The 24,090-nt window shown below is 33.2% G+C and overlaps 1 protein-coding gene across 1 annotated transcript; it reads right to left on the bottom strand.

Annotated features, from left to right (window-relative positions):
* Positions 1 to 10,094: 10,094 nt before the first annotated feature.
* On the bottom strand, positions 10,095 to 11,785 carry LOC116201925 (U-box domain-containing protein 28-like). Its single transcript, XM_031533385.1, has one exon. It carries the CDS (start codon positions 11,543 to 11,545, stop codon positions 10,280 to 10,282), a length of 1,266 nt encoding a protein of 421 aa, XP_031389245.1. The 5' UTR covers positions 11,546 to 11,785; the 3' UTR covers positions 10,095 to 10,279.
* Positions 11,786 to 24,090: the final 12,305 nt, after the last annotated feature.

Below are 24,090 nucleotides of genomic sequence, written 5' to 3'. Positions count from 1 at the left end.
GCTCTGTTCTTTTAGGGTTCTTGTCTTTGCCAATGTTGTCTGGATAATCTCATTTTGCACTAAAAATTTTCATGATTATTGTGATTACATGTTGCTGTGAAATTACATTATTTTCCTTTTATCCTACGCAGATAAGGTAAACGAATAATTATTGATTAACTATACTTGTGATTTTCGATCCAGAATAGTAAAATCGATACGAAAGTACAGCTCATTTTATTAATAAATTTTTACTTTTTATATCACATGACTTCATCATTTTTTTAAATATATCATATACTTTTAAAATTATCAAAAATATCTCATGATGTACATTTTTTTTCATATATCCCGACATTATGTTTTCCGTTAATGAAACGTATGTAGGTTCCAAATCTATCCTATGGTTTTAATTTTTTTCTCAAATCTATCACGGGTAAATGGCCACAGTGACAAGACCGTTATATGTTGACGGAAAATATAATAACGAGATAGATTTGGAAAAAATGTAAATCATGAGATATTTTTAATAATTTTAAAAACATATGATAAATTTTAAAAAATATGAAATCACAAAATATATAGCGTAATTTGCCGTTTTATTAACTCAAATTTCAAATGAAACAGCCTTCCGGGATGTATATTTATTTATTTGCTGCTGAGCGTGTGAATTTTCACTCCTTCCATTCGCTGATCAACAAAATTAAGGACATCGTACATTATGTAATAGATAAATAAGACTTGGATCGTCAGGTAATGGTGAGAAATCACAAGTTTTTTTAGTACGATTCTCATAATTGGCACTTTGTTCCTCATTCTCTTGGCCCTCACTCTATGCCTGTAATTAAAACTACAAAATTCTCTCACTCCAATTCTCATATGTGAAACTTTAATCCTCATTATTTCTCTATCCTATTACTAGATCAATATTTGAAGAGGAGTTCAAAGGAATACAACATACATAATGTAAGGAGCATTTGCATAAGGCAAGGTTTCGGCTGGCCCAGTTGCGAAGATGGGCATCAGGACTAATATGCTTCAATTGGCTATATATAATATGTAATTTCTGAGGCAATCGCTAGTACGGCATAATTTTAATGGCATAAATAGTCGATATTCTAATTAAAAAGAAACTAATTATTAAAGAATCATGAATTTTGAAAAAATTTAAAGTCTTACTTTACCATCTTATTACATATATCTTAAGGATATCGAACTTTAACATAGTATACTAGAGTGAAATTATATATATATATATATATAAAGTTATAACTCTAAATTAACACGAATATTCAATATAATAATTTAAAAAGCTGTTTATTAAAAAATTATTAATTTTGAAATAATTTAAAGTCATATATTTTACTATATTATGTATGTAAAAGATTTATCGAATTATGAATTAGTATATTAAGGTGAAATAATCATAAATTTAAGTTTAAACTCAAAATAAATAAAAATATTCATATTATAGTTAAAAAGAAGAGGAAATAGCCTAAAAATTAATTATTTTTAAGAAATTCTTTGATCTATCAATTTTTTAAAATTTGAACTAAAAAATCACAACATTTACCTCCATTTTCCTGATCTATCAATTCGTTATTTGAGTTGTCAAAATTGTTGTCGTGGCTGTTAACAGCGTTGATGTGGCAGATGGTTACCTACGATGGCTTGCCACAAACTTTTTAATTTAAAAAATCACATAGTTTGTTTTTTTCTCCTTAATCTACCAAAATATTAATAATTTTTCCCTCATGGTCCAAAATATCAATAACTTTAAAAAATCACATAGTTTGTTTATGTTTCCTCATTTACCAAAATATGGCTTCTTTCAAAAATCACATCTACCAAACTATGACTTTTTTGAATGATTATAAGTTTGAATCAGGGACTTATATATACGTATGTAGATTTACAAGTTAAAAGAATTTTTAACAGAAAATAAGTGTTAGAACAATTACAAGTTTGTCATTTGTAAATCAAAAGAATTTAATATTTATTATCACATTAAGTAATATATGAACTTAAATTTATTATATTGACAATAATTATTCTAAAATAACAATTCCAACAGAAGTTGTACGCACTAACATCTATAAAATTTTAGCATGGTTCAATTTGTTAAACACAAGTTCTATTGAAATTGTTATTTTTTCATAGTTATTGTCTTTGTAGTATAATATGCCTAAATTCCTATATATATATATATAAGCAGGATGAAGGTGCAACGGGCCAAATGGTCCTAGAAAGCATCTTTTCTAAATGGAATTTTCTCAATCTTATGAACTTTTTCAAAATAATAAAATTTTAATTTTTAGAAATATATAGATATAGATTTGTGAAACCGTTCATTATTTTATCAATTTTCGTTATTTTCTCAATTTTTGTAATATTTTAGAAAAACGAATTTTAGTTTTATTTTTAAAACATATATATATATATATAGATATAGATATATGGGACCGATTGTTATTATCTCGCATGCATCTAATTTAATTTTAGGTACATTCACAGTTAGATTTTTAGAGGTGGGTTCTTCAACTATTTAATTTTTTCTTGCACATAAACTTATTTAGAATTTTAGGATTTTTCAATTTTGTATTTGTAATTTAAGTGTTAAATTTTGATATGCAGATATGATGAATTTATATATTCAGCATTTTTATCGTATCTACATTATCAAAATTTAATAACAATCGATCACAGAAATCTATATCTATATGAACCATGCCAAAATAAGTTGAATCATGCTAAAGTAATTAGTCCAGTGTCCATCAAGTTTAACCATGCTAAATAACTAGGCTAAAATTTTATAGATGTTAGTGTGCACAAGTTTTATTGGAATTGTTGACATAATTACTGTCTTTGCAGTATAATATGTCTAAATTCATATATTACTTAATGTGATAACAAATATGAATACTCTTTTGATTTGCAATTATCAAACTTGTAATTGTTCTAACACTTCTTTTCTGTTAAAAATTCTTTTAACATTCAAATCAACATACATATTTATAAGTTCCTAATTCAAAATTATAATCATTCAAAGAAGTTATATTTTGGTATATGTGATTTTTTAGAGTTACTGATATTGTGATAGATGAGAGAAAAGTTATTAATATTTTGGTAGATGAGGGAAAAAAAGCAAATTATGTGAATTACTACGTTAAAAAGTTTATGGCATACCATCCACGTAAGCAACCGTCTGCCACATCATCGCAGGTAATAACCAAGTCAACGGTTTTGACGACTCAATTAACGGATTGATAGATCAGGGAATCAGAGGTAAACATTGTGATTTTTCAAGCCAAAATTTAAAAAATTGGTAGATCGGGGAATTTCATGAAAATAATTGATTTTTCATGCTATTTTCCCTAAAAAGAAACTAATTTTCGATGGAGGTTGCCATGTATGAACATTTGGCAAATAGAAGCTTCTCACAGGTTTGTGATTGTTCACAATAATTAATAATATGTGTTTATTACCTATTGTGAATGACATAATTTTAATGGCATAAATATTCAATATTATAATTAAAAAGAACCTAATTATTAAAGAAATCATGAATTTTGGATTAATTTAAAGCCATATACTTTACCATCATATATATATGTAAAAAGATATCGAACTTTAACTTTGTATACTAGAGTGAAATGATATATATTTGAGTAATAACTCAAAATTACACGAATATTTAATATTATAAATTAAACTGATTATTCAAAATTCATTAATTTTGAAATAATTTAAAGTCATATTCTTTACTAACTTATATATGTAAACGATGTACCGAATTATAACTTAGTATATTTGGTGAAATAATTATAAATTCAAGTTTAAACTCAAAATAAATAAAAATATTCATATCATTATTTTAAAAACTAATTATTTAAAAATTGTGAATTTTGAAATAATCTATATATATATATATATATGAAGTTGTATTTCATATAATAAATAGGGCTAGAAAGGTAAATATTTATTGATATATGGCTAAAAAGATCTGTATATATACATATAAAGTTATATCTCATGTAATAAATAGGATTAGTAATGTAAATATTTATTGATATAAGGCTAAAAAGGTCAATATTTATGCAATAAATAGGATTAAAAAGGTAAATATTTACTTATATATGGCTAGAAATATCAATATCTAAATAATATTTACTTTTATATCTAATTTAGATCAATCTAATTTAAAAATAATAAAATTAGAAAAGAAACTTACTTGAATTAATTTATCTAAGTACTCTTGCACTCAATTTGGAAAATTTTATTCATATAAATAAAATAATAGAAAAGAAATTTTATTTGAATTACTTTATATAGGTATTTTTGCCATCAATCTGAAAATTTTTATTTGTAAACAATTAATGTTCAAGTGATAAGCTAATTGTACGATCTATGAAAGAAATAAAACTTATGAGTACAAATTTCAATGAATTATTAGACTATTGCAATACAAATCTCCTACGATTTTAAATTTATGTAGGAAAATTTATATTATATAACAAATTAATCATTTAAGTGCATAAAATTACGACATAATTATCCATACTTTGGATCTTGCTTGGTTTATGGAAACTAGTTTATTCAAATTGAAACTATAATCAATTTTGAAAAAAAAACATTCTCTACAGGGAAAAAGAAAAAATTATATTATTTTATCTAAGGCAAAACGACGAACAAATCTCCATAGAAAAATTATCTGTGCATTCGAGTTTAAAATTATATACTTTACTATCTCATGTATGTAAACATATCAAGCTTTAACTTAGTATTAACAGTGAAATATTTACAAATTTAAGTTAAAACTGAAAATAAAATTTTCACAACTAATTACTTGCACAAAAAATGTAAAGAGATTCTTCCAAAAGTTGATAACGTTTTCAATTTTCAGGAAAAACTATAGATACATCGAGAAATTATAAAGTCTCATTTTTTAGATAAATAAATAAATTTAATTAAAATTCTAAGTAAATTAATAATATTTAAGTTCAAAATTATAATTTATATTATTGATTTATTATTATTTAGAAGAAGTGAGATTTAAAAATCAAAGTGAGTTTTACAGTTTTGATGTTATAAAATTAATTTGGTGTGATTGGTTTTAGAGTTAAGTAGAGTTGAGTTTTTATTTTAATTGGGTTTTAATTATCGTGTTGTTGAATTATGAGAAAAAGTATAAAAAAAGTAATGAATAGTTAAGAGAAAGTGATGATTGTGTAGTGATTGTGTTGTTGAATTATTGAAAAAGTAATGAATAGTCAAGAGAATTTAGTATTAAATATTAAATTGAGTATAATGGAGTTGTATATTGGTTTATATATGGGGCTCATCTTTTTGAATTGGAAGAGTTATTTTTTGTTGTGTAGTGAGTAGAGTTAAAGTTATAGTTAAAATTTTTAAATTAGATTGCAAAATCAAACGGAGCGTAACTTAAAAGTCTTTTTAGAAACTAGAAATCTAATTAAGATTCCTGATCCAGAGCATGTTATTGACTCAACCACAAATCTCTTTTTTTAAGGTAGCTTGCTTACTCTCGGAGACTAGTTAGAAGGAAATCCCTTGACTTCATGCCCTTATGCTCTTATGCAGTAAAGAAAGCAAGTGCGGCGGGCTAATTATTTACATTAACTGAAATTAAAATAAGCTTATTAATCACAATATGTTAATTTATTTAGAAAATATATAAATTTAGTTATCTGAGTATCTTAATATAGTTAGTTCAGTGCATTGTATTTAATAAATGTTATATGTTCAATGTTGAATTCAAGGTTATATGAGCATAAACTAATTAAATTTTAATATAATCATAAACTAATTTTAACTTTATAATCAAATCAAATGGTAAAATATACCACAATGCGTCAGAAATTATAACTATGCGCAAAGCACGGGTGGATTGACTAGTACACGTAATTAACGAAGTATGATATTTTCACGTATGTCCGGAATTGTTGAGCTAAGCCAGTTTGCTACTCACGTTAGCTAACTAGGCCTCTTAGTGAGTTGTGATCCGAATTAGGTAATGGCTCAAATTGACTGGGCCGAAAAACTAAATGAGCCCCAGGAATTGCTGGCCAGTTAATCAACGCAAGCCCAAGAGCCCCAGAAACATGATCATCACGACTCAGGGCTATAATGTGAGAGATGATTTAGATCTAAATTCTCGATCGCGGTCAGACCGAATTTCGCATGCTCATCCTCATACGATACATCAACACTTTTGAGGCTCAAATCAATCAGTGCAAGTAGCTAGGGGCATTTGACTTCCTTGCGGCCGTATCATTCTGCAAACCAAAAGTGATGAGATATTTTCACCAAATTAGTCATATCTCATCACAGAATAACACCCAATGACACAAACATATTCCATCAAATTTAAGGGTCTAACCAGTGGTATTAGTATCAACTTTTAATTATTATTTTTTTTGTATATATGTTTATTTAAATTCATTTATCTGGATTGTGTATTGACTTTTGCTTTGTCTGTTGTTACTAAAGTAAAAGTGGATGATAACGTCTTCTGCATAAAAAGAATTTGGAAAGTGCTGATCACATTATAAATTTTGTACTCCAACCCATATCGGGGAAGCAGTCAATTCATGGGCACTCAGCACATCATATTCCCTTTCCAGAAATTGTCCCACGAAATATAATCTAATGATATTACAGATTTGATGGATGATTCTTTTAGAGAAATATGATAAAAAAATTTGCTTATTTCCTCTGTCTCAGGACTGATTTCTACGTAATATTCCATCAAATAAGAAAATGTGCTGAGAGACATCTCTACTACTAGTAAAATTTATCTCTTGCAACGTAGCAGCGCATGCCTTTACCTGATAACAAGAGATTTTAGGTTTGATACTCGTCATGTGACTATTCGTATCCATTTATTAGCTATATCTTATGATTTATACATTATTATTGTACTAGGCTTATGGGTCTCCTCTATAACTGAAAAATTCTAATATGTTGTTCAAAGGAAATCTCAATCCCAAATTGCCTATGGATCATGCATGGTTCATCGCAGCAGCTTCCCGTATCAGATCAAACTCTCCTGTCCAAGCCAAGATTTGATGTAATGTGCTTTAGAGAAATCTGATAAATTTGCTTATTTCCTCTATTTCTCAGGGTTGGTTTCTGGAATATTCCATCAAATAAGAAATTGTGCCTACAGACATCGCTAACATCAGTAAAATTTTAGCTGTTCTTGAAAGGGAAACTCAATCCCACATTGCATATGGATCAAGGTTCAGCGCTACGCCGTCTCATACTAGATCGCAAGCCTTCTTTGTCCAAGCCAAGGTTTGATGGACGGTTCTTTAGAGAAATCTGACGAATTTGCTGAATTTCCACTATTTCTCGAGATTGATTTTTGGTAATAGTCTTTCGAATAAGAAATTGTGCTCCTTAGACATCTCTACCACCAGTAGAATTCTATCTGTTGTTGCAAGGGAACCTCAATTGCACATTGAATATGGATCTAGTTTTAACGCGACAGATTCCCGTACTAGATCGCAAGATCTTTTGTCCAAGCTATGTCTTGGGGTGAGTTTTTAGAGGGGATCTCGATCATATGGGCCGATATAAACTAAGACGGATTGAGCAGTATAGATTTGAACGAAGTTTTGCTTCTGTAAGCTTGAGTTTGATACAAAGAGAAAAAAACGATAAAACTTGCTTAAAGTTGCACACAACAATCACTTGCTTGGCTGCACAGACTTCTCGGATAGGTTGATATATATCGGCAAGGTGCGAATGATTTTCTAGCCGTGGAAAAGACCGTGGCCTTATTAACCGCACGGTACCGATCCATCGTAAATTCGACCAGAGAGGAAGGCTGAAGGAGAAGGGTAAGAAGAGGTTATTGGGGCATTGGGGTTTCCCCTTCGCCTAGGTGTTGAATAAGCTGATGGGAGATACCTTAACCAAGCTTCGTGGATGAACCACACAGCCAATTCATCAAGCTTCAGCTAGCTATGGCTCATTTAAGCCAGCACATGGCTTAACATAGAAGCAAATAATTGTCCGTATGGACAATAGACCTATCCCGTCAAACTTCCAGTACCTTTCTGTCGTGCCCGATTGAATACGCGATGAGTTTCGAATTCAAGAGAAAGGCCCATTGCGAGCAGTCAAGGCAGATTCGTCCGGTCCATTCCTGATCAATGAGCACTGACTGCTAGCATCTCGATGTAGAGGGAATTAACCTTATGTGGGTAAGCACTACTATTTCTTGAAAATGACTTCACCATCCTGATTTGAGTTCGAGAACGCCAAGCTTTCGATCACTACATATATTATTATCAAGGAAAAAACGTCTATCAGTTCATCACGATAATTTAATGAGCTTACTTCTTTTGCTCGTGTTAATCTAATTAAACTATATATTTATTGAACTGATCAAGCACTACCAATTCTTGATCAAAGTTGGGACTATGCTTGCAATTCCAAATTATGCGAGCTTCTTCACAAGCAACTTTGACGAGGGAAGAGGACAGATCCTTCCCAACCATTGTATAAGAGAGTATGACCCAACGTCGTACCCCATCGAATAATTGCACTTCCACTAAATTCCAACTGACAACTTGCAATGTGTACATACACCGATGAACTATCAACTCCAATCAATCAATGTGCATGCCTATAGATAAATGTCGAAACTCAACACAATATTCTATTCTATAACCCTTTGTAACCCAATTATAACCCGATTCCTTAATCGCCCGACATTTTGTTTAGATTGGAAAAATACCGTAAGAGGAAAAATGGACTCCATGCCTATAGTTTATTTTTCCCTAATATTTGCTTGACCCTCTTTGTAAATATGGTTTCATCCATGAGTTCCATAAAACGATCGACTTGTTCGAATTAATGAGTTTATTTGGAGTGTTCATAAAAGATCTGGAATGAATGCCGTAAGTGGCTCATCCCGGTGGCTCGTTACAATATAATTGACGGTAATGGGAAAGATAGGAAATGTACTGCTTGGGTGCTCGGGGAACCAAGAACCATGCTCACTTCGTCTACCTTTTCCTTAAATTGCATGCATCCACCAACACCACTATCTTTTCAAAAAAAAAAAAAATCTTAAATCATCATATCTCACGATTAACCCAACGTTGAAGACCCAACAAAATTCACACAAATTTGTAAGCTGCCTTTAATCCAATATTTAATACTTATTTCAGTGGTATACTACACTTTTCTTATTAGGTCCTCATGACATACAACGGGCCGGTAGGATCGTGGAAGAATTTTTCGTACTATCAGAAACCTTTTGAATTTCTGAAAATATTCCGTTTAGAAACAAGCATCCACGACCGCTGAACATGACACCTTCTGGATGGCAATTAAGCTCATGGGATAGTGACTTTCACCCCCGCCCCCCTTTTAAGTGCCATCTTTGCACTTTAACCACCCATTAATTAATTCACTAAGCATCTCTTCCCCCGCTTTAATTTCTTTTCTTAAGTGAGGGTGCTGCTCACCTCCATCACCAACCAGTCTTTTGGTCGAGCTTTTGTTTGCTACTGCCCATCTATGAATATATTATATGTCATAGGAATTGGAAGAGGTCAAGCTAATCTAATCTCCACGTCTCTTTTTTAAGACTTTCCTTTTTTTTGCAGTGGGATTCCAATCCCTTTCAATCAGTTCCCCATCTTCTCTTCCAAAATCAAAATGACACATTGAAAGCTGTATTACACTGATCAGCACGTCACATGTTGCCACTATTTCATCAATTGCGGCGCTTCTAATTTGTCTCCCTCTGCATTGCACCCATTTGTTTTTTAAACTGTAATATCAATCTCTCCCGATCCGTCCGGCCTAATCTAATCCGGATAAACACGCTCACATCTGCGCGAACTTGTTACTTGAGTCTTCGGGATCGATAATAAGGCGAATTTCGAGAAATTCGATGAACGGACCATTTCTCGAATCGAAAGCTGCCAAATGGAACTGCAAGAACTCTTCACAATGATTGGTTCCATCACATCACGCTCTTCAAGATCAGTAGCAATCGTTCATATCTCCCCAAAGACAGACACAAGAACATGTGCTGCGAAGGGGAAAAGAAAATTTTTTTGAGAGAGAGATCATAACGGGATCAAATATATTTGTTCATGTCATGTATTTTCACTAATTAAACAAAATTTCCTCAGATTTACAGTCTCTCAACCTCTTTTTTCAACCCAGAAATTCCAAAATCAATCATCCTCTCATATGATCATTGATCACATGATCAATTTTCGGTTTTTCGGTTTGTACTCCCTTCTTGATCATCTCAAAAGGGCATGATATGGGTGGTCTTAGTATCATAGCCTGAGAGGCTGCGCTTCAAACTCGAGCCGAAATGCTTCACCAGGTCCCCCGTCATTTGCCTCACAGCGGGGGAGCAGTTGCTCTGCATCACCACGAGGATCCTCGCGAGCCCGTTCCCACGGGATACTGCCTCGCAGGCCCGCTCGTCGCCAAACAGGTAGCACAGGCTCCATAGTATCGTGACTGCCCGTTCTGTGGCCTCACTCGAGACCTTCATCAACCGCTGCAGGATCAGCTCCACGCACTGGGCGTCCTCGCACAGGGCCGACCTCCCTTCCGTGCAGAACGAGACAGACTCGAGCAGCTTCAGGGACTTCTCGACGACCTGCACCATGGATTTCGTGGCAGCGAGGAGCTTGGACAGTCTCCTAATGGACTGAAGCCGCACGAGAGCGATTTTCACGCGCTTCGGCTTCGATAGTGATATTAAGCACGACAGGCTTGCTTCGATCAGCGCTTGGGATGTATCCGGAGACAGTAGGCTCAGTAATTGGAGGAGCAGTCCTTCCTTGGCAGCGATTGCGAGCTTCGACTCTGCATTGATGGCGAAGAGCTCGATGATTTTGGTCGACGCGATCTTCGATGCGATCGATCCGCTTTGATTGAGCAGGGAGAGCGTCTTCAAGCTGTCGAGGTTGGAGCTCAGTCCAGAGGAGATCAAACTGTTGCGATTCTCCGCTCTGCTCAGCACCATTTCTGTGACGGTGACGACCAGCTCGAGAGTATCGAAGCTCTTCCCCGCTCCATCGCCGGCATTGCGGAGGAGACCGAGCAGATTGCCGGCAAATCCGTCGATTCTCGCAAGGAATCTGCAGTTCTCCTCGGACTCCCTCCCGAAGCGAGAGATCTTCTCGAGAGAATCCGCGAAGCTGCCGCCGCAGCTGGAACTCGTAATGGTCCTGGCGAGAGACAGGACGCGCTCCGGAGTGAGAGGCGAGTCCGGCGGGGGAGGAGGAGGAAGGGGAGGGGAGCCGGGGGAGTCGAGCCGGACGGAGCGGGACCAGATCTCGATGAGGCGCTGCAAGGTGAGGTTCGGGACGAGGTCGGTGGACGAGAGGACCTGCATGGTGGCGGGGCAGGTGTTGTTGCCGTCGTCGAGCCAGCGCTGGATGCTAGACCGGTCGTAGGTGACGCCGGTGCTGAGGCTCACCGGCGACCTCATCACGTCCAGCGATATCGGACACCGGAAGAAGCTCGGCACGGCGATGTAGTGAGCGTCTCTCACCATTGCTGCGAGTCCGTCAGAGCTCAGAGAGGAAGGCTAGAGAGAGAGAAGAGAGAGGAGCGGAGGCGGAGAAGAAAGTGGAAGGATTGGGTTTAAAGGAGAGGAATAGAGTCAAAGGACTGGTGACGTCATTATATGCTCTCTCATAAATTTTATTTATTTATTTATTTTATTATTTATGGCCTTTTTCTTTGGCTTTTTTTTTTTTGTTGCTGAGAAGCCTTTTTCTTTGGCTTTAGCCTTTATGATATTCTGTATTCTCGGTCTCCCCCAAGCAATGCACTCTTGTTTTTGGTCAATGAAAGATAGTTGTTTCATTGAAAAAGGATGTCACGCAGTGACGTATATTTTCATCTGTTAATCTAAAGGTCATAGGTTCGATACTTAATAGGACTATCAATACCTCTTTATTAGTTATTTATGATTTTTCTTTCATTGTATTAGACATCGAATCTCCTTTATAACAAAAAGAAATCGTTATTTTACTCTATCAACATAGTTGGGGGAGTTGTTCCACCCCGACCAAGTTCACCATTAGCTGGTGCGCAGGCACTAAAATGCAAAAGAATACTAAGGTGGTTCGGGAGTGCCACATTGCTATTTTATTATTTTTAAATAAGGAAAAGGTCTTTGGTGAAATATTTTAAAATTGTGATTTTTGTTAAATTGACTGGATATAAACATGATTGTTCAAGGGTATTTTTGAAGTTATCTTTGATTTTTGTTATTTTAAACACTATTTTTAGTTTCAATAGTTTTAAATTATCACCTTTTATTTTTTCTGAAATCAACACGCTTTTCGATAATTATATTGCAGTATTTTCGTATCAGTAACAACATTTTGAGATGAAGCTTTAGTACGCATTTCCATTCTTGAAAGCTATTCTACTCCTAAATACCAAAAGACACTACCATTAATTCTAATTATCAATTCTGCTCTAAAAAATATGCAAATCTAATAACCACTAGATAATTGGAAAAATAAAACCCATTTAACGGCTCTGATTTGACGCTGTGGTCAAGGGAGTTGAAGATGAATAGCTCATGAAAAGCTTAAAGAGCGGCGGAGAGGTAGAGTGTGGGTGGGGCTACACGTGGCGGGACCCACCGAAGGTTCGCTTGGTCGGTCAAGATTGCATCCCAGAAAAGGGCGGGATCGGTGACGCTGAGGAAGAAATATAGACCTTTGATTTTGTTGTACGTGACTTGGATTTAGCAAAGACCAAGCCCAAAAAGTGAGAGACACTAGATTTTATTTGTTTATTTTCCCCCCTTTCTGAATTGTAAGAAAAGCTCGCGAGTGTATCAATTCAGCGAGGCCAAGGAAAATAATAAGGGCACCAATATTCTCGTTGACGAGAACTGAAAGAGAATTTCATAACTTTATGTGGGATCATTTTTCACTGAATAAAAACTTAATGGTGTGTTTGATTTTAGAGTTAAATAGAGTTGAATTTGGATTTTAATTGGTATGTAATGATCGTATTGTTGAATTATGAGAAAAAAATATGAAAAAGTAATGAACAGTTGAAAGAAAGTAATGATTGTATTGTTGAATTGTGAAAAAAATAATGAATAGTTGAGAGAATTTAGTATTAAAAATTGAATTGAATTGTTAAAAAAATTGAAGAAAATGAAAAAAATAATAGTTGTGTTATTGATTTTTGTAGTGTAGTGAGTAGAATTAAAGTTAATTTTAAAATTTTAAAAACATAACTCACAAACCAAATAAAATATATCTCTCCATATAGAAAGCCGAATCGATATGAACTTATGACTGTTCATCAATAAAAAAAATAAATGAATATTTTTTTGATGAGACTGCGAGTTATATTAAGCATATCTACCGAAACTTATAATCTTTGTTTTAGGCATTGGATTGCCTTTGATGATGAGGTGCTTTTAGTTTGGTCCCCTAAAGTGCACTTGAATTGCTCAATCAACACACAGTTTGCCAATTACATAATGCTTTTAGTTGAAACTGTTTCTTACTTTAGAATAATAACTAGTTGATACCCGCGTATTGCGCGTAAATTTTTTATCAATTTTCACATGACCAAAAATAAATATTTAATATATATGACATATAAAGAGCTATACATAGAAAGAAAAGATATATTCAGTGACGTATATTTGACCAAGCAAACATAATAAACACTATTTATTATAAGCGGCACCTTGTGAAGAAGTTAAGGAGTTGAGAAGACTTCACCGAGTAAAAAGATGATGAAAAAAATATGAATTTTCAGGTCTTGTATTTATAAAACATTTGGCACATTGAACTTTTTTTTCGCTAAATATAAAGGTTAGATCGGGTTATTAGCCCGCTGTAACTATCCCAACTAAGTGAATCTAACTGTCACGGAATGTTCCTTTCGCCATAGCTCATTGAGACTTTAGCCCAACTTAATCACCGCAACCCCATCAACACACTAGTGAATTAAGTCCAAAATTCACTGGATCAAGTATTATGAGCCGGCCACCGCCATCCCATAATACACCCACATAGTGACGAGCTCTACATCCTCAGTGAGGTTCGAACTCGTGATGTTCAAGTGGAGTGCTTGATACTTAACCACTAGACCACCGTGCTGGTGGTTTGACACATTGAACTTAAAAGACATAATATATTTCAAGGAGATCTTTTCAATTATTGAGAAATTTTGAATTTTTTCAAAAAATTTAATTATACATTATTATGTACATATATAATATGAATAAATAATCATAGTATGTTGAATACAGTACAAACAAAATATTGTAAATGTTCATCGACTTTTTGTTTTTTTTGCGGGTGAACCAAATATTAATATTTAGACTTCTTTTCTTTTGAAAGCAATTTATAAATTGAGAGATGATGAAGCAAAATTGGACCGGCCAGATTCGCGGCGCTGCGTTGACCTTTGTGGTCATAGAAAAATTATTTTAATTAGATTCTCTCCGCTCCTCCGGTTGTCTGCTTCTTCTCCTTCTAACCCACCTTTTCCTTGTAATTTACAAACATATGTCTATTCTTCTTCTTTTCCTTTTCCTTTTCTTGGGTTATTAAAGATAGAAATAAAAACAATTTGCGTCCAAAAAGTATTATCGTGTGCATGAAAAAAATATTGGATGGGCTATTCACTAGCGAGTAACATCGTCAACTAAATAACTAATGATTTTCGATGTATTTCTTAATATTTAAAAGTTTAATATACCCGACTAATTCAGTCTATTGAACTTTGTGATGCCCGACTGTATGATCGAATTGACATCATTAAATGTACATATATTATATATCTCGAGCATGGGTCGGCCTAGGCAGTACGTAGCTAGCAAGTAGTGTAGCTGCCAATCCAGAAACTCCCTGATATACTTTTTTTTTTCTGGGAACGTACTCTCTTATTTACTTTTAATCTTGTACGAAGTTCCCTACTTTCGTCCCCCGACTCGGATAATTTTTACCCTCTTCCAACTCAGATCCTGGGAGCATCCGTGAGCTTGAGAACGATGCCAGTAGGTCAAGTTCTATTGAAATATTAATGAAAAACGCAGACATTATTTCTTTTAAGATTACCATCGTTTTATGATCTATACATACGTGTGAAAGTGTTATGATTGAAGAAAACTGGACTATCAAAGTGACGATATATCTACATAGGGCCAAACAAAAAACGACAATTTTTCATGCACGAACAGAGCACGTACGTACAGCTCGTGTTGGATTGGTGAACATGAATCATGACCACATGCTTTAAACCTAAAGCAACAAATGATATGAATACATGAACAATGATGACAACAAAAATCAAATCACGCGTGCAAAATCTCTCTCATGAACCCTCACAGGCACACTTTAAATTCGCAATTATTTCGGAGGGAAGAAGTGGCCATGATTCCATTACCTTCGGAAGAGAACAAGGTGCAATATGACACCAGGAAAATACATCCGAATCCGATCATTTCACCTTAATCACCGCATTATGACTCAGATAATTTGATGCGCATGCACATTTTCGACACGAATTGCTCATTATACGCTACTATAATGACATTCAGGCTATGTATCTGTTTGATATAAAAAGAAAGAGAAAGCACCTCGTTTCATTTCTAGAAGGTTTCAGATATAAATCCTACAAAATATCAAGAATGCCCTTATTTACGCAGCTCAAACCCATTATAATTGAAGATGGTCTATAGTTTTAATGGGATTAAAAAATTATTAGGTAACTGTACATCGTTGCATCGCATATATGGACTGATCAATAATTATATCTTACATATACAAAAGTGTCGCATCATTCTAACATATCTTGTACCAACATATTTTATGTGATACTTCGACTTATATGACAGACGATCATTTTAGTTTGGTTCATGTCCAATGTGACGATTTAAATTCACTATAATATCTTTTTGACGTGGCTTTCTAATATGTCAAGGTTTAAAATCACAATAGTCTCTCTTTAAAGTGTCTTTCTAACCATCTTCCTCATTTTCTATATTTACCACTTCCATTCCTTCCTTCTCCCCGCCTTCTGATGTGTCACAAACAGTACGTTTGAATTGAAGATTTTGAAGGATTATTTTCGAAAGGAGGAATTTGGAAGTGTTTAGAATCTCCCGTTTGAATAATTCTTTTTTATAAAATTGGGGTTTTGGAGGTGTTCCGAAAACCTCCGGGAGACAATTTTCTAAACTTCCAATGGTGAGGGTTATAAGAGGGTTAAAGAGTGTCATAAGTAGTCTTTCATTAAAAATCCTCCAAGAACCTTTTAACACTTTACTAATATTATCCTAACGAGTTTTTTTTTTTGGTGTGTTCCATGTTATCAAGAGGCATAACATACCTAACTAATCTAGTTCGGCCTGCTCGACCCCACTAAAAGGTAAAACTCATCCAGTCAAGAATTTTCTCCCCTCATTTGAACATTTCCAAATAAGGTTCTTAGATTTTTTTTTGCCAGTGTAAATCATGGCATCCGAAAATTCAATGTACCCCGACTAATCCAGTCGAGCCGAGTTGGCCCACTAAGTTTCTTAGATTATTACAGAATCCCTAAAGATTCAAGCATTTCCAAATCCTTTCCCGCTATAAACATCTGTTTTTTTTTCTTTTTTGGGTAGATCACTTTATACATCTTTAATTAGCCCTCTGAACCCCTGCTTTTGCAAGCTCAAAAGTCGTCCTAACACAGTATAAAAGAAAATGAACAAATATCTTGTTTGGCCTTTTCTTGTTTAATTTTACGAATTGTATTGTGAAATATTTTTATTGTTTGTATAAAAGTTTATTCTTATTAATATTGGAACAAACCCCGTCCACTTATCTGAGTAAAACACCTTTACAAGAAAACTCACAATATATCAATTATTCGCGGCAGTATTAATGATATCTCACTTTTTTTTTAATCCAACCACTACGTACGTTTCACCCATATGGCATGTGCATTTTCTATCACACAAACCCCATTAGTTAAGATAAAATCATGTGTTCTACCCCTTAGAATTGAAGCACAAGCCGTCTTTGATGTCCAATCACCCACCCTTCTCTTAACTCCCATCTTGCACATTAAACTCATCCAAATCGCTTTTGCCATGGGACGTGTGGAGAAAATAGGCACTCTCTAATTTCAATTTCTTGCCCGATAACTCACGCTCTTTACCTACAATCTGTATTCTCCGACTCACAATTTCTATCTTTGTGCTCAATCTATTCAACAAATCCAACCGGCAGATGAATGACACCTGAGCCCCGTGCCGGGGAAACCAAATATGGTTCCTCCAACATTCACTCAATTTGGTTGGAGCCCCAACAATATTCGAGCTTCATCCTAAGGATTTGCCATAAGTATGTGAATGTGACAATATTTCTAACGGAATGTAAGTGAAAAAAAAAAAATTAGACGAAATCGAAGGCCTGAAAATTAACATGACGCCTTTGACATTACAAAGAGCGACTAGTACAACTGAGTGGGTGCAGGACAAGAAGGGATATTGCATGTCTCATGGGTGCATTCCTAGTACGAAGAGGTTAAAGACGAGCGGTAATTTGAGGAAATTGGCTCGATCGAATGGCTTGCCGTCCTTTGTATTTGAATTTTACTGGTGTATGTAAAGCACCAAAAAGTAGAAGTGAGGATACAGAGGAAGCATGTTTTCGGGCAGAGGAAAGGGGGAAGAAAGTGAAATTATTAAAGTGTACTTACAATGATGATGCATAATGACATAGGCGAGAAATGGGGTGTAGCATAATAGTACATGTCCTCGCCTGGCAACCAAAATATTATAGGTTTAATTTTCATGATGAAATTATCTATATTATTTAATTAGCTATTGAGAATTTTTATGTTAGATCCGTAAACTTTCCTTATAACTGCAATAACAACATATGTCCCTAAGTCCCACAGAGCTCTCTCCCATGTTCTTTCCTTTTTGAAACAGATTGGGCACCCCATTCAAATGCCGAGAATGGCTCCATCTTCATTATTGTTTGCCGGGCTCCTTATTTTCTTCTTCAATCCTATCTGCGGGCCAAGGGGCACAATGAAATATCAATAAATTTACCACAAACTAATGAATGAGCTTATTACATGGATGGTGGCGCATATGCATTTATATAATGGAATAATTTGATGAGTTTGTCCTCTTCATGACCTTACGACGGAGGATCATGAAATGGGCTTATTAGCACATGTGACAATGGATTTTGATGGGACTAATTTATTCTTTTTTCCGATTATAAGGGAAACTCTTTATTTGACATGGACAATAAGGGAAAGGAAACCAAAGAAATACATGAAGTTTTACTGATAAGAACTGATCAATGGAGAATCCTTAAACTTTGAGTCAATGTGAGTGTCACTTTACTATATCATCTCTGAACGGCTTTATATTTAAATATTTAAACCATGTTATGTGGTTGATTATTCTAAATATCCCTAAACTTCAATCTTTTAAAATTAATTCACAAACTTATAGGATCTTACTATCCTCCATTCAACTCTATGATATGACTCAACAATATGATAGTGAATTACGAGTTGGGTCCGCGATGAAGTGAAATAACAGGATAGCCGGATATGCTTATGATGATATATATGATCCACATGAATCCTCCTCGCCCAATTAAAATCTTGACTCTCGCAACCTTGGCTGCTCCGACTCCAGCTTTTGAAATTGCTTGTACAGCTGGATAATCAGACACGGAAAAAAAGAAAAAAAAAAAGATGGCATCAGCTCAAGCAATAAGAGATCAGTGGGAAAAAGGTATGAAATAGGAAATAACATGAATGTGTTTTCTTTTCTAAGTCACATGAGACACCTGTGAGTTTAATACAATGAAATAAAAATTTTAATTGCTAACAAATGGGCACAAATAATTCAATTGGATATCAACGCATTAAACAATGCACTGTAGTGATAGAGAGTTAGATTATTGGCCGACCCTCAACCTAAAAACTACTCATGGTTCCCGTGGAACCTTGCTGGGTAAATTGCACCATTAGTAAACAACCTTTTTAAAACGTAACATTTTAGTACCAAAAAAAAAGCAACAATCGAGTACAAAAAGGTTTTAAACTGTAACAGTGTTATACAATCTGTCAATTTGAGTCTAACGGATTCAATGGTTACTGACAAAGCATCCTGTGTAGCAATTGACATGCCATGTATTGTTGATGTGGCTACTATGTGGCGATTGGGAGGCATTCTTGCATTAAAAATATATAAAGTAAAATTTAGAATTAAAAGTAAATATCAAAATTACCATAAAATAAAAAATGTTTATAAAAATTCTAGAAAATTAATAAAAAAATATAAATATAATTTATTTGAAAAAGTAATTAAATTAAACATTTTCTGCCCAAATCTGAAAAATGGATAAAAATAAAAATAAAAGAAAACCCTAAGATCAAGTATGAGGAGGAAGGAGAAGGCGAAGAAGGAAGGAAAAGGGAAGCAGCGACGCCATCGCTCTGACTCCGACTCTGGCGAAACACCCGCATCGGGATCCTTCCACTGAGCTCGATCACAGTGCCTTCCCACCCTGTTGACCTCAACCCATGCTTCTTCGCTGCAAGCAACGTCCTCTGCCTCGACCTCGAGCCCTACACCACCGCGAAGCTACATCCCTGGCTAGTTTGTGAGCTCCATTTCTCTCTCCGATTTGGCCGTGAGCGCCTTCCATCCCTGTCGACTACAGCCCATGGAGGTCTCATATAATCTACCCTTTCTTTTTGCGTCTCATGCACTCGGTTATTTTTTTTTTTGGTTGAAACATGCACTCAAATGATTTGCCCAGATTGGAGGATCTCAGTCATTATTTTCATTTATTTATTTATTTATCTATCTTTTAATTTTTAAGGATTTCTTTTATTTTATTTATTTACTTTATTTTTACTCTTTTTATTTTTTTTTCATATTACTTATTTTTTTTGTTTTTTTATCATTTTTTACATATTTTAATATCAAAATATTATTCATTTTAATTTTTCAGATTTGTTTTTATTTTTTCTGCTACATTTGTATCATTAAAATATTTTTATTTCATTTTAACTGTAATTTTATTTATTTTTAATTTAAAATGACATGTAGGAGCCACGTATTCAAACTTTACTGTTAGCAGTCCACACAAAAAGCCACATAAGCAAGAGTTAATGTTGTTAGCTCCAAATTGACGGAATGTAATATAATGTTACACTTTAGAAACTAAATGTACTCGACTGTTACATTTCCTTATTTTATACCAAAGTATTATTTTTCAAAAAGATTTTGTACCAACGGTGCATTATACCCGAATCTTGCTATATAATTTGAGGTCTTCCCATCTATTTTTGGGTCGGGAGTCGGCCAATAATCTAACTCTCTATCACTACCATGCATATTGCCTCATATTTCCTTCATCAGTCGACTTATTACCTCCTCCGCCTCCAGAGAATATGAGTAAAACTTGAAAAAACAGAGAAGAACCAACTTCTTGCCTTCTGCCATTTAGGCGATGAGAGGGTTTTATCTATGGCCGACAATATTTGACAGGACATGATAACACGACATGAAGTTAAATGGGTTCGAGTTGGGCATTTTTGGTATTCGGTCTAAACGGACCCAACCCGTTTAGACATGGTTAATAAGCGTGTCTTACCAGGTTGAACCCGTGTAACCCGATTATACATGATTAAACATGTTTATTTAGACGTGTTTAATGGTGTTATTTAATCGCGTAACCTGTTAATCCATTTATCTAACTAAGTTTATCAAAATACCCTTCCACTAACCCTTGGAACCCTAATTTTGAATGGTTAACCGGTTGGATAAACAGGTCGTGTTAACGTGTCTGGGTAACCGGGTATAATCGTGTCGTGTATTGATACGTGTACCTATTGTGACACGTTTTAATAAACAGGTTTAAACGTGTCGTGTACGGGTTGACACGGATATAAATGTGTCGTATTCGTGTATGTGAAACCTGACCCGTTGAATAATTGTTTCGTGTACGGGTACTGACTTTGATGACACGAACTCGTTTAGACACGATACGTATAAAGACGACACGATACGAATTGCCACTCCTAGTTTTATCTCACGATAAGGAGAGATAAGGGAAACAAAAAATGGGCCACCGGTTTTAGTGAACAAGGCGAAAATAGAAAAGTGGGTAAAAATAGAGGACTAAATGTGTAGTTTTTCCTATTTCTTTTAATTGATGGTAATGATTTAAATCTTTTTTTTTTAATGATGGACCGACTTATTAGTTATCGAAACTTTGTAGATGGAGATTTTTATGAATGTTTGGATTTTAATAAGAGAGGGATGTGCTTTGGTTGAAATTATAAGCAACCAATGTAATCTTAATTAATGTCATACTATATCTCGTCTCGTCTCTGTATTCCGTTGTCTGTATTCTTGTTCCAGGTTGGAGCAATGTTGTTGTAAGTCAAGTCAATGAGGGACTTACGTATACAAAAATAAATAAATAATTCGATGAGGGATATAAATTGCAATCTTGGGCTGGGCCAGTCTTTGGTTTTTGTCCAACAATATGACCCCTCAGGCTTTCTTAATTTCCTTTTTAGGTCCGAAATTTGCATCCAGGGTGCGTTTGGCTCCCATGAATGGGAATTCCATTGTGAACGTATTACATATGTAATACTGATTATTTTGTTTTGACCCGTAGTTGTAATTGTAATTACGGATTAGACTTATTATTTTCAATATTTTGATTTTTAATTAAAAAAATTTTAATATTTGTTAGATGGAGGCATTTTGGTTTTTTTATCTTTCTCATTTTTATGCATTGGGGGGGTCAATTTTATCCTAATCCTCTCTATCCATTCTCTTAAACAAAATTTCAAATATTGCGCGGAAGTGTTATTCGCGGCAAGAATTTTTATAATTTATTATACGTAGTCTTTTAAAATATTGATTAGTTTATAATTGTATAATTAACTCTTTGATAATTTTCAAAATAATGATGGGCAAAGAATGTTAAATTCATCGCATTAGATTTGCTCTATTAAATACTTTATTTACATAAAAAAAACTATATTATTCACTTAAAAATATTAATTGACATATTTTTTATAGATAAAATTAGTAAAATCACATGAATTAAATTATTTTAATTAAAGTAATTAACTAGTACCCTTTAATTTTTAAACAAACTCTTAATTTTCAATACTGAAATTGTAGAAAATATTTACATTTATAGCCTTATACAATAATAAGTTACTCATAGAACTTTTGTGTGGTTTCACAAACCAATTTTAACTTTAGTTTTAACTTTACTCTACTTAACTCTACTTATCTTCAATTTAACAACACAATCATTACTTTCTCTGAACTATTCATTACTTTTTCACACTTTTTCTCATAATTCAACAATACAATCATTACCACCTAATTAAAATCAAAATTCATCTTTACTTAGCTCTAAAACCAAACACACAAAATGTTTCAACTTTAAGTGAATCTATATATATATATATATAAAGTTGTATTTCATGTAATAAATACGGTAAAAAAGGTAAATATTTGTTGATATATGGCTAGATATGTCAGTATCTATGCAATAAATAAGGTTAGAAAGGTAAATGTTTACTGATATGGACTAAAAAGGCCAATATCTAAATAATATTTACTTCTATATCTAATCTAAATTTAATTTAATTTAAAAATTACAACATTAGAAAAAAAAATTTCTTGAATTAATTTATCTAAGCGTTTTTCCCTCAATAAGAAAAATGTATATGTATTTAAAAATAAAAAATTAGAAAAGAAACTTTACTTGAATTAATTTATATAGGTATTTTGGCCCTCAATTTGGCAAATGATAGATTAATTGTACAATCTATAATGGACTAAAATTTATAAGCACGAAGTTCATATATTATTAGACTATTGCAATACAAATCTCCTAAGATTTTAAATTTATGTTGAAAAATTTATTATAGCAAATAAAGTTTATTTTATATAACAAATTAATTATTTATGTACTTAAAATGACAACATAATTATTTTTACTTTTGATCATGCATAATGGACCCTATTTTATTCAAAATGATATGATAATTAAATTTGAAAAACAACAAAAGTTCTCCATCGGAAAAGAAAAAAAGATTATAATCTTACATCTAAAGGCAAAAAGTCCAATAAATCTCCGTAGAAAAAATTACAAGCGCAACGCACGAGTAGAAAAAGTCTAGTTCAATAAAAAAAAAAAGAGACTAAATTTATTCCATGCATTTAATGAAATTCTAAATATATAAATTCTTTTAGCGTTATTTTTAATTTCTAAGTACATTTAATATCAACATAGAACTTGTAATAGTTTTTTAATATTCCAAACCTCCTTACAATTTCAATTATGTGAGTAATTACTTGTGTGAAAAATTTTGGTAAAATATTTCCATATCCATTTTAAACAGAATAACTCTATTGCAATTTCAGGAATATAATTAAGCATTTGTAGAATTGAAAATTGGAAAATAAAATAATTTAATTAATCAAGATCCTAGAGATATATTTATTATTAAATTATATGAACTCTTAAATCAATTCACTTATATTATTTTATATATTTTTTAAGTGTACTTAATCTTGGTATAGAAATTTTTAAAAGTTCTAGATATTATAGTAAAGATAATTTTACTTGTTAAACTAAGAATTGGGAAGTGAAAATATTTTTAGTAAATTGAATTGATATAAATATATTATCCCTTTAAATCAATTTATTTACTTGTGCATTGTTTATATATGTATTAAAGAGGATGGAGAGCTAAGGACTTAACACATGTCACCAACTTGTTAATCCCGTGATGACACATGTCGCTGCCTTGTTAAGCCTGTTTTTTCATTTCACTATTATATATACTAGTATTTCAACCCGATTCTTTACAAGAACTATAGGATTGAAATACCGTAGTTAAATGAATGAGATATAATGGTAATGCAATGAGAAAGTACAAACTAAATAGTTTTGATTATGATATGGTGCATATATTTGAAGGAAATAATTTCAGGTAGAATTGATTTCTAAATTTTGCGAAATTTTGAAATATAAAAGACCTTAT

Source organism: Punica granatum, chromosome 3 (genome assembly GCF_007655135.1).
Source record: "Punica granatum isolate Tunisia-2019 chromosome 3, ASM765513v2, whole genome shotgun sequence".
Lineage (NCBI taxonomy): Eukaryota > Viridiplantae > Streptophyta > Magnoliopsida > Myrtales > Lythraceae > Punica > Punica granatum.
Note: the sequence above shows the minus strand (reverse complement) of the source record. Positions and strands in the feature narration are given on the sequence as shown.